A 12,398-nucleotide genomic window follows, 5' to 3' on the forward strand; every position below is an offset into this window, starting at 1 on the left:
TACAGAAAATGGACAATAGCATACACTGTAGCATCCAGTTTAAGTCAATCGTAATTTATGTACAATTTTTTGAATGTATGTACTGTATAAGTCATTATTTTATAATTATAATTTAAGGATTTGTATGTATGTATGTATGTATGTATGTAGGTATGAATTGTATGTAGGTATAATTGCGGATTATAATTGTAAAGTCTATTTATTGTAGGTAAAACGTTTGTATCTAAATGTAGCCCTTCACTGTATGTTGTGTTTTGAGAATTAATAAAGTGTATATAAAATATATATATATATTATAATAAAAAAAAAGTGTACGGTAACCGGCTTACCTGTGTTGAGTAAATGTTACAAGCACTCCATCGCACTTGCGCCCCAAGGGCTGTTAGTGTCTCTATTAAAACCTATAAAATTATGGAGACAATTATACTAAATTAAATGAAAATAGAAGGGGAAAAAAATCATAACGCAGGAAAATTAACATGGGTTCATATTGGAAATAAAAACTCATTTTAGTTCTTGCTTAAAGTGGCTAGGTCACACTATTTTCAGTAATTTTGTTTAATTTTGTTAATTAAATGTATGAGCTGTAAACGTCAAATTGGCAGAGCAAGAGTCTTTCATTTGCAAAATCACGGCCACATAACAACTGAGAATGATTTTCCAGCTTTGTAAATGACATTTTGATATAGACTGATATAAATTTGTAAAAAAGGTAGGCCGACGTTTTCCAAATTTACCCAAATTTAATCCATTTCAATCCTCTCCTGTTTTGTCCATCCATGTCCCTTCTTGGCTTCCCTGTGTTTTGTTAGAGTTCTTCTATAGTTTTCAACAATTATTTTGATATTTTAGTTAATTCTATGACCATTTGATCAGTGCTGAAATTGCCTAAAATTGTGTGACCTAACCCCTTTAAACAGTCATGTAATCTGCATAGTTATATTGATTACAGCTGTACATGTAGTTCTGTTCAGTGGCATGTACTATCTTCCATTCAATAGAAGCTGAGAAGTAACCTGTTCATGTTTTAGTACCGAGCAGTTATTACTGTGTTCAAGTTTTGCTAATCTTTCATAATAGTTATTTTGTCCTGTTATCCATTCCCAAGATCGAAATATTTATTCTCCTAACTAAATGTAGCACCATAGATTTCTTTATTGGGTAGTAATGGGAATGCAGTCTTATATCAAGATCACACCTCTTAAAGATGACAATGATGTTCATTCTCAATACCTGTCTGACTGACAGTTGATTGAAATTGTGAGGAGAATTTACATGCTGGTCACTTGGCATCAAAGGGTTAAAAGCTACTGATAAACAAGTCTCAAAAATTGTTTTCTTTTTTGATTTGATCACTTCATATCATTTTCACCAGGAAGTAAATACACTTTTAAAATTACCAATTTGATTATTACCATTAGTTAATAGTGCATTGTCACTCTGATTGCCTAATTCAGTGGTGATCAGCAGAGAACTATTCACTTTGGAGAATTGAAGAGACCACTGTAACAGTATCTCAGAGCCTTCAGTTTCTCAGGACTATGTGATGCAATAATAATCACATTATTATTAATAATTATTACTATTAGTGGATCAATGTCAATAGCCATTTACACAATCCCATTTGTTTGGGGTTACTCACTGCGGCCTGCGCAGTAACATGAGTGCAACCAACAATTTTGGCTCCTTCTAACGGCTTGTCTGTGCAATTCCGCTTTCTGAGAAGCATTAGACCAGGCATTTCTAAGAACAAATCACAAATGGACAAGTTAATTCATAGACATTTAAATTATTTTTTTGAACGCAACAATGGTAAAAGTAATGTAACCAAAGGTGATCTCACTCTGATGTTAAGGTTAGAATTGAAAAATTATTGGTTAAAAAGATAACTGCCAAATGTGTGAAAAAAAGACCACAGTCTAAATTAACATGACTGTAGATCAAGCGAGGAAAGCAAGGGCTTCTACATTCTTACATGTACAGTTTGTTAATTACAATGTCATGTACCCACATGTCCATAAACATACTCTTAAAAGCCAGGGTGCTTCAGCATATTGCCAATCAAATTAATGATTATTATTGCATTTGGAATGTATAACAGAATTTGTTTGAGTACTAACCATTTCATGGTAAAAATAACACAATTCATTTTTTTTCATGCAGATAGTACATCATGAAAGCTGTAATTAACTACACACACAGGTTGCATCAGAAGTCTTTTCAAAAGGAAAATTAACGATAAAAATGTTGCACAAAGTTTTGATGACCTCATGTCATTGTTGTTAACTTTAAAGAAATTAATTTGACTGAGATAGAGTGGTTTTCAAGTGAGTGTCGAAAGTAATTAGATAATTACTTTGATTTTGCATTGCTTCACTCAGTGATTGGTTCAAAGTTCTCATGCCACTTTTTCAACCAATCAGAAGTGAAACCAAAACCAATCGTAGCTTGTGCATGCTCATTTTCCTGCCCTTTGTGTCGGCTACGAGTAATTACTTTGGTTTTGGTTTTATGACACTCATTTGAAAACCGCTCTATACATTTATACACAAAAATAGGTCATGGACAACATCATTGAGGTCACTGAAACATCATGTACTGTAACATTAACTTTTCATCGTTAATTTTTCTTTTCAATATTGTTCTTCAAAAGCAATCTTTAACCGAAATTTAAAAGTCAAAGCCCAAAAGGAAAAAATTGTTTCATTGCCTTATTAAATAAAGCAGCAAAGAGCAAACAATGCCTACATCATACATGTTGCCTTCCTTTACTGCGATTTTCATAATTCTGTGGAACCTCATCTTCAAGGGCCATTACAACCCAGGGTTCTCCTTATCAGGCGGTAACCAGTAAAATTTGCCGCTTGTAAGAGCACTTATTACCACCTGCAACGCACAGAAGTCGCTTATCCTTTGCAGAACGTCCAACATTAACCAACTGCTTTACAGGTTTGAAAAGGTGCCATACCTGTTGCGCTGAAAACTAGGGAGAACCCTGACAACCCGGTAACTGCGTTTTGGCCTCCATCGATAGAGCTTTTGACACTAAGCAGAGGGTTGACGCGACACCATAGAAATCAATTATCGATGTGGGACATAACCTACCAAATTATCATCATCTTTGGTTCCCACAGGAAACATTCATACAATCAAACTTCAAATCAAATCTTTTTATTGCAGAACCTCTAGAAAGATATCATATTATCATAGCAATATTCAAGCTGTGAACTAAAGTAACATAGTACAGGTGTAAACTCCAATTCTCTTTCCAGAGGAGGAGTCAATCTTCCCAGGGAACATGTATGTTCAGAAATTAAACCAAAACGCAGTTTCAAACAAGCACTTGGAAGGCGAGATTACATAGAATTATGAAAATCGCAGTAAAAGAGATGTGTCCCCAGACCTTGCAGACCAGACATAGTTTTAACTAACGCTATAATTTATATTAATTGTCTAGACACTAGACCTTTTAGGTGTGTTTCAAATGAGGATACATTGTATTAGCTTTCGTTTTAAAAGACAGAGCAAACATGGCATAGACCTGACACAAAAAGTGGAATACAGTACTTAGTTTAGAACCCTGGACTCTTCAACTGAACCAGTTCCAAAAATTTAAAACCTCGCTCCTTCTATTGGATCTGGCCTGTTGAAATAATTATGTGTGTAACCCATCCAATCCCGAGAGTGAGAGACTTCTAGATTTTACTCTGTCCAATGCAAGACAATTTTACACTTCAATGGAGACCACTTCAGAAATGAATGGGCTTATAACAACATCCAGGTACAATCAAAAACTATGAACCTCTTTAACCCTTTTAATCCTGAGTGTAGCACTTCTTGATTTTCCTCTATAACACCAGACAATATTACTTGTAAATGGGGGTTGCTTATTGCCACTGATGAAACGTGCCTCCTTTTCCCCCAAATTCCTTCCTTTCCCATAACAAAATGAACACAAATTCATACACAGTACAGAACAATGATGGCAAATTAGGAATTACAGTGTATTTTGCTAATAACTCCCACTAGAGGGGATAAAAAAATCGGCCTCTAAAGAGAACATTACAAAGTTCCGCTTGCCTTGTTCAGCTATTTCAATTTCCCTGCGACCAAAGTCAGCCAGCTTAATATTCTTAACACAAAAATCGGATCCACCACTGCTGTTTTTCTGTACATGGATGGAAAATGGATGCATTACACTTTACGTTTGTACACTTTTCACTTTCTGAAGAAACCAACAAAACGTCACTTTCCATTATCAAGTCATAGACTCCCACACATAACTTTTGCATGTAGCAACCCCTGCTCAAAATGGTCAAACTTGTTTTACAGTGCGAAGCCCGCTACCGTTTCCACAAAACCAACATTTTTGATGAATTTTTGACACTTTTTATGACGCTAAATATCATTATTAAGGCAAGGTTAAAACCAAGCCAATGCAGGCAACAGTTTCTCTTGATCTTTGGGGGGGACTCCAGGGAGGTTTGCAAGGGCATTGCCAAGTGCTTTGGCTTGAGTCACCTTGTTGTTTACTCACTCGATATTTCCTGCATGTATCTCCCTCCCATGTTTTTAGGGTAAGTATACATTCCACACACTGGTCTTAGTGATGTGTTGATAGTTGCCGTGGGCGGTGGACTGTGTCTGGTTGCCATGGTGACCTCCTTGCCGCTGAGGAGAGCGCTCCTTCTCTCTTACCACATTTACAGCACCTACCCTCCAGTAAACTGGTGTAGTGTCGTGACACTTTTAACAAAGCCAACACATCAAAGTGGGCGTACGTAGACATTATGATTGACGTGCGGCAAGACAAAAATTAAAGTCTTGATCTATTTTGAGTTTATTAGTTGATCGGCATGAAATTCCAAGTAAAAGTCGAGAATGGCAACTGTAAGTTTGTAAAGTTCTATATAGAAGCAGACATTGTGGATGGAATTGTACGTTTTTGTTTCTTTCGCTTGTGGAGCATGTCAGAAGAAACTGTGGTAGCTTCTGACATCACACGTCAAGTACTTTGTGGATACGATACAAGGACGAAGATAACAATTATACGAATCTAAACGAGGACAATACAGATAACTTTCAAGAGATATTTGTTCATGCTGGTGTTTGTGAGAAGGTAGTGCTCTCCCATTATCGTTTTCACATTAATTGTATGTTTGCTGCAGATATACAAAAAATATATTTTTATCATTCAGAATTGAAACACCTAAAATGTAATGGCTTCACACAGATAACATGCAATTAATTCTCTTTTACTTATGAATTTCTTGAAAATTTATTTCCTGGCTGCCAACAAACAACCAAGATTCTTCCTACATATCCTTTAAAGTTTCGCGTGCGCTAATTTTAAAGAGTCTGATAAACTCCACCCTTCAATAAAATAAGTGTCAAAAATTTGTCAAAAAACTTGGTTGTGGAAACGGTAGCATGCTTTGCACTGTAAGTCCACCTGGGGCCAGTTGCTCGAAGCCTGGTTAGCACTAACCGTTGGTTAAGAGGTATCAAAACCTATAGGTTTCCATGGTTAACCACTAACCACGCTTCGAGCAACCCGGGGGCGGGATGTACAATCCTCATTTTCTTTTGCGAGGGTTCAATCACACCAAAACACATTGTTTTGTCTCTTCTTTGTTTTTGTTAGTGGTCATTTGCGCTAACAGCCAAAGGCCCGGCAAGAGGACTGGTTCACACCACAGATAACATCACAAACTGTGATACAAAAATTAACAATGAAACAGAATGGCAACATTTATGACTTCAGAAAATGGCAAAGCTCTTTCTAGACCACTACTTTTATAATAAAAATGCCCCAAGAAAATTCAATTCAGGATTTTATTTGTGAAGTCTCAATATTTCTAAAAGGACACAAAGGTTTCCCTCAGGCAGTGAAAAGGTACAGCTTGCTAACCAATTTTATTCCCAAACATTCATTAGTTGAGTACAGGAAGAGAGGATGCAATCTATCCAGCAGCGTATTTATTTTATGCTTTTTAAGGAGAGCAAGGCAATATACAATTATTTACATGCATACTGCATCTCAGATAAATAACTGACACAAGAACAACACATGCCGTGATTAATTAATTTCTTACTAAAATTGCTTTATCATGTACGAGATACAATAAACATCCCAAAATGTTCTTTTTTCTTTGTGCTCTCAGCTATTAAACACCATTTTGTTTTGTTTCCTTCAAGACAAAATGCCAGGACATGAATTGCGAGAGGACTTTTCACGTTGTCAGATAAACAAATCAACAGAGAATTAGAAGTTGAAAAACAAACAAGTCGTCTCTGAAATGCCAAAATTTATCAAATTCAAAGCACATAAATTTAGCAGAAGTAAACAAAAGATCAATTTTAATAAGACACAGTCTAAGAAGAGAAACTGGATCATAATGATGACATAAGGTTGTCAAAACTTACTGGTGGATTTTGTTAACAGATCCAAAATTTGATTGGTAACAAAAGAACCTTCGCAAAATAATGAGTGGTGATGCTAAATTGAGTTAACTATAAATTGAGTTTAAAACTAGTTTTCAGAAACAGGGAACTCATCAGCACTGCAAACATGTAATAAAAATGTAATAAAAGATTCATGGAAAGTGCAATTTTGCCTAAAAAATAAGAGCCCATTATTAGGAAAACTCTAACAGAGTTCAAATCTCACTTTTAATCATTTTGCTTTAGATAACAGACCTTGACTTTAATTTCCTCAGTTTGCTTTGGCCTTTGAGTATCTTTTGAATTGAAATTTTGAATGCAAGACAAGTTTTAATTTTGTTTCTATCACTCTAATCCCAAGCTAAATATTGCAGCATTAGCTGGCCGACTTTTTTTGGAAGGTCTCCACAAAGGCGCAGCTAAAAGTCCAGTTACTCATTTACTCTATGGTTGATTCCATAAAACGTATTGTTGCAAACCAAAAAGTAAAATACTGCAAACACCCGCAGATAAGTTGCACCTTTTTCCCAAAAATCGTCGCTAGAAATCAGGGGTGCGGCTTACATGTATCTGTGGGAACATTTGAAAACAGCTGCTTCTGGTATCCAGTTTTCCACCTTTGCATTTGATTCTAATACTACTACATTGTGCTGTGTTCTCGGGCAAGACACTTTACTCTCACGGTGCCTCTCTCCAACCAGGTGTATAAATGGGTACCAGCGAAAATGCTGGGGATAACCCGGCGATAGACTAGCATCTCATCCAGGCGGGAGTAGAAATACTCCTAGTCGCTTCATGCTACAGAAACCGGAGATAAGCGCCGGCCTGATGGGCCTTTCAGGCTCGTAACAGAGACTTTACCTTTACTTTATCTCTCAAAGTTGGTAGAAACGATGATCATTATACTGGTATTAAATTGCTAAATTTGTGGGTAAGAATTCAAAGTCTTTTCTATTTCAATGTTAACAGTGAGTTTACGTTTGATGAACAGTGGATGAAGAAAACTTCTTAAGACTCACTTTGGATTTCTTTTATTTCTAAATTAAGGGTGCGGCTTATCTGCGGGTCTTAACGGTAATTGTTAGACCTGATTTTCATCCCCATTTTAAAAATAATCTTACAAGAAAACTCGCCTCTTGGAAACACTTCCTAGCTTTAGTTTAAAACTCTTTCATTAAAAGCATGCTTGGATGCTGCTGAACAACCCAAGGCAACTTCTCCACTGGGAATTTGTATCATTTAGGAGGCAGTGTGGCCCAGTAGTTAGGGCGCTTGCCTTGAGATCCGGAGATCCCGGGTTCAAGACCCGCTCTGACCACTCGCTGAATTTGTTCCTGGTAGTCCCTGGTTCAACTTCCCAGCTGCACTTGTAAATAGCCAACTGGTTTGCCTCCGGCCAGTTGGGATTCTTAACAGTTGTTGTTGTCGTGTTCGGTTGTTTCGTGGATTGTTTCATCGGTCCTGAAAAGCCCGTATGGGGAGTGGTCAATTAAGTATGTATTGTATTGTACTTACAATAACTTCTTACTAAAAGAAGAACAATGATTATTATAATGACCACATATTTCCACTATGTAAATTGAATGTGCAGACAATTTACATTCTTAAGACTACTTAAACTATGCCAAGTCATTTCAACTCATTGTACTGAGGATAGAAACTTTCCCAAACATGTCTGTGTGAGTAGGAAGTTGTCATTGTCTTCATCGATCACCATGAAAACACTCTTGATATTCTATCTCTATTCTACATACACTTGAGCAACAATCAAAATGTGAACGCTTTGCAATAAAAATTTGTAGTTGTGATGATTGTTCATTAGGCTGATTTAGCAACAGAACGGGAACGTCAATGGCGACGTTGCGCGCAGCAAAACTACCAATGAGAATTTAGAATAGAGAAGAAAAGAGTGGAGTCTATTCCATTCTGAATTCTCATTGGTGTTTTTACTGCACGCGCCGTCGCCACTGCCGTTCCCGTTCTGTTGCTAAATCAGCCTATTATTAAGATTTGTTCAAGCAGTGAAGTTCACACTATTTGACAGCAACAAATCTTAACCAATCGATGTATCGCACAGACCCTTTATGCGCATGCAGTTTATCAATCATGCAGAAAATGGGATCTAAATATCAATCTATTATTCGCCGGTTTGTTAACTTGTTTCGAAAGCTTTCGATTACGTGAGTTAAAGGGACATGACGTCATCCAAACAATCGTACTGGCACTATATATTAAAAAGGCTCATTTCAATGAACGAACTGTGCGTGATGCAGGAACGGAAAGTATGGAGTGATAAATTTCAACCGGAAAATGACTTCCGAAATGTACTGTGTACATATTACGATAATGTCACGAACGCAGTTTCACTTCCACTTTCAGCAGCCGTTTAATTAACTTAGAACATGTTTAAGTACATGTATTTGACGAAAAATGAATTTGCTGTTTGATGGTGAAAAATACTGAGGCAATCTGTGTTTTTAAAGATCTTCAAACAAGCGGACGGAAATCAGGCAAGCGTGAAATAATTATAAAGCAAGCAGAGCGTGCTGCTACGTAGTTAATGCTTGTGTTACCAGCTTACTCAGCTACTATCTAAAAGAAGCGAGGAAAAAAGGTCGTCTAGCGACAAAAAATCAAACCTGAGATCTTTCCCTGGGAGATACATCGTCTTCGTCTGACGAGTAACTGTCTGAATAGCTGGCTGCAACAGGACAAACAAACAAGCATGAATATTTAAGAGGGACAATATAAGCTAGAAGACGATGAGAAAAAACCGGTTTACCTAACGTTTACAATATCTCAAAACCCATGAGATCTGACGACTTATAATGAAAAAAAAATGGAATAGGAATCTTTCAATAATGTGAAAACCGTGATTAAAAATTTTAACGAAAACCGAGTATGACTTACAAATCGCGAAAATTTGTGTTCATTAGCACGAGATCACAAACGCAAACACTGTGTCGAAACGGGCTTTTTTTCAAACAAGCGACTACGAAATAATACATGCCGCCGGAAAATAAAACCTTGTCAACACTGCCAGAAAATAGCTGATCACGATAAAAATCATCTTCCCATCACCTGAACTTCCGTAACTATCAGTTGAGGATACCGAAATTGACCGCCTTCGAAGGCGAGGGGGTCGCCTTGACATGCTCTCCGAAAACGACAGCCCCTAGCGAGAGAAAACGCACAAATATTGAGCCGAAAAATTCAGGACACAAAGACGTCATGTCAAAGACGCGCCACATAAACCTCTAGAGTCTTGAGATGAGGCGGTCTTTGTGCCGCAGCCGGAGATTTCTGGACACGATGCTCCACATCGGATGCCGCCATATTATTGTTTGCAATGAGAGAAAGCTCACATCTGCGTGGGGTCGAGGGGACCAATCAGGAAACAGGTCTAACAAGGGGGCAATTTTACACCTTCCTCTAGGGTACAGGCGGGGGCATACTTAAACATTCCCAGGTGCGGCCTTATTAGAAATTCCAGTGCGATCGCGTGGTTGATAAAGCCTGATTCGGGTGGTATTCTTTTTTCTTCCTTCTTCTCTCCATTCGCCGCTATATGCGCGCCTCGCTGGCAGTCGTCTACAGCGCTGAAAAACTCTGATTCAGAAACGCTGGTCTCGTGAATCTGAATGATTCGTTCCTCACTGGTACTCATATGCGCTTTATAAACAATGCAAGAATTTTTTCATTCAACAGTTAAAAAGATCTGGCCCCAGTTGTTCAAAAGGTGGATGACACTATCCACCGGCTAAACAATAGCAAAACCAATAATAAATTATCAAGTGGATAGCGCTATCCACTCTTCGAACAACTGGGGCTAGTAATATAGTTTAGAACAAGTAGACAAGCATCTTCTGTGCACGTGAAAGATGTCCATTCCTATTTTGTTACACAATTTAAGCAACCTTTGCCCTTAAAGCCTTTAAGTTTCCCTTTCAAAAAAATCGCTCAAATCAGTCACTTTCTCAGCTGAAACAGGTAAACAAAGGAATCATCACAAGCTGAGGTTTCTTGTCATAGAGTAAGCGAGACAGATCTTTTGGAAACCTCTAAAAATACCAAAACACCTGCAAGAGAAACGGAAATACGCAATTGCACGTAACGTATCCCAGACGGGAAGATTTGCCGGGCCAATGACGCCAAAACAATAAATGGAACAGCGCAAGACATGCTAGAAATTGTTTTAATCGGTTCCTTTTGTTTATAGTGGGAAGTGCTGTAGGTGAAGATGTTTTTGTTCGTAAGAGCATTTCTTAAGTGATGGCATACAGCTCCTAACAGCCTCTGATCTTATTTTATATCTATACAGACCCTTCTCCAAAATGTAGGCCGAAAATTCAAATAAGTTAAAATTAAAAACTAATATCAGAAATAGAAAGAGCACATTTGCTATAGTAACCCTGCAAAGTTTCGGCATATCAGGTGTAATATCAGCTGACAAAATGTAAGTTGAAAAATGAAAAATTTACAGACGTTTGTATGATTGGTAGCCTGCGAGCACAGACGTATTTCCGGCTGTCACTGGTTCGGCCGGAACGACAGCCGGAAATACGTCTGTGTTCGCAGGCTATATGATTGGGGGTATGGCATATACCGTCCCCCAGTCATACAAACGTCTCAGGGTAAATTTGTCAAATTTCAACTTACATTTTCTCAGCTGATATAACACCTAATGCGCTGAAATTTCGACGGGTTACTACAGTAAAAGTGCTCTTTCTATTTCTGGTATCAGTTTTTCAATTTTAACTCATTCAAATCCGTTGCCATCATTTTGGAGAAGGGTCTACTGTGTTCGGAGTTACGGCTCATTGCATTTGTTGCAATTATATTTTATGGCGTTGCAATTATATTTTATGGCGATGCAATTATATTTTAAGGCATTTGTAGTGGAAGTTCACTTAGCTTCCAAGCTGGCTCACGGGACAACCACTTTAATAATCAGAAAGAACGGTTCAAACTAAAAAGAATATTATTAATTTAAGAACCCCAATTGGCAGAAAGCAACCAGCTTCAACAAATCGTGGTCGAGTCAAATTGAAGCCTACAGATACAATCGAGACACTAGTCAAGGAAGAATATGCCATCAGATGGAACCGCAGGACAACTTTCATTGTTCTCTGAACCAATCTCGACAGCCTTCGTGAGTGAAAAGAACAACGCTTTCTCAATTAATTTATTAACCTTTCACCAATCTCGGGAATGAAACTTGGCGATCGACACGTACAGCACAACAGACTGAGGCTCCAAGAATTGACAGAGCACCCTTGCGCAATTAAAAAGGCACCTGAATATGATGGGGGACCCAGAGAAAATCCGCAGGATCAAGTTGAGATCGATTTAGAACTCGGCCCACATATCATCACAGAGGAGGGGAAGCACATGTTGATGAATGACCGTAATGCCCTTCTGCATGACTAGCAAGGCCGTCCACCAGAGCAATCCTCGAAGTGTGGATATCAACGCTACTCTTGCTGCAAGGTTGCATTATAATCGCGATCAGTCGTTTGACCACCGGGCTGCCACGAAGGAGGCCGCCGTGAGTTCGACTCCCGCCGGAACAACCGTGACTAAGAGTCTTTAAACTGAGGAGAAAGCGGTGCCTTTGTAATTAACGACAAAATAATGTTGCAAGGCTGGCTGTACGGCTGTAAGGAAATATATTTTTTTGATTTACCTCACAACCGTACAACCAGCCGCGCAGTATTGTTTTGTTTAATCTACATATTATTTGCTGGTTAGATATCCCAAGATCCGGTCGGCGCTTCCACTTTGCTCAGCTGGCCCTTGCATAAAAAATTGTCAACAAGTGCCTTCGTAATGACATCCGCAAATGGTTAAGACTTTCAAGTCTTCTCGGATAAGGACTATAAATCGCAGGCCCCGTCTCACAACCCTTTAATGTTCATCACCCTGTGGGACGTAAAAGAACCCACACACTTGTC

General features: G+C 38.2%; 1 protein-coding gene across 3 annotated transcripts in view; it reads right to left on the reverse strand.

Annotated features, from left to right (window-relative positions):
- LOC138055244 (putative adenosylhomocysteinase 3) overlaps positions 1–12,398 on the reverse strand; it is a 33,312-nt gene that overhangs the window by 11,503 nt on the left and 9,411 nt on the right. Inside the window, exons 1-6 of one of the 3 annotated variants that reach the window (XM_068901219.1) lie at positions 9,700–9,833; positions 9,526–9,619; positions 9,084–9,145; positions 4,081–4,168; positions 1,643–1,743; positions 330–401 (exon numbers count right to left, since the gene is read on the reverse strand). In XM_068901219.1, the coding sequence (XP_068757320.1) occupies positions 330–401; positions 1,643–1,743; positions 4,081–4,168; positions 9,084–9,145; positions 9,526–9,619; positions 9,700–9,780 (498 nt within the window). In that variant the 5' untranslated portion in view covers positions 9,781–9,833. Of the gene's footprint in view, positions 1–329; positions 402–1,642; positions 1,744–4,080; positions 4,169–9,083; positions 9,146–9,525; positions 9,620–9,699; positions 9,834–12,398 lie in introns of those variants that run through there. The other 2 variants (XM_068901221.1, XM_068901220.1) reach the window with 2 other exon arrangements.

This window comes from Montipora capricornis, chromosome 7 (genome assembly GCF_036669925.1).
Source record: "Montipora capricornis isolate CH-2021 chromosome 7, ASM3666992v2, whole genome shotgun sequence".
NCBI classification, from domain to species: domain Eukaryota; kingdom Metazoa; phylum Cnidaria; class Anthozoa; order Scleractinia; family Acroporidae; genus Montipora; species Montipora capricornis.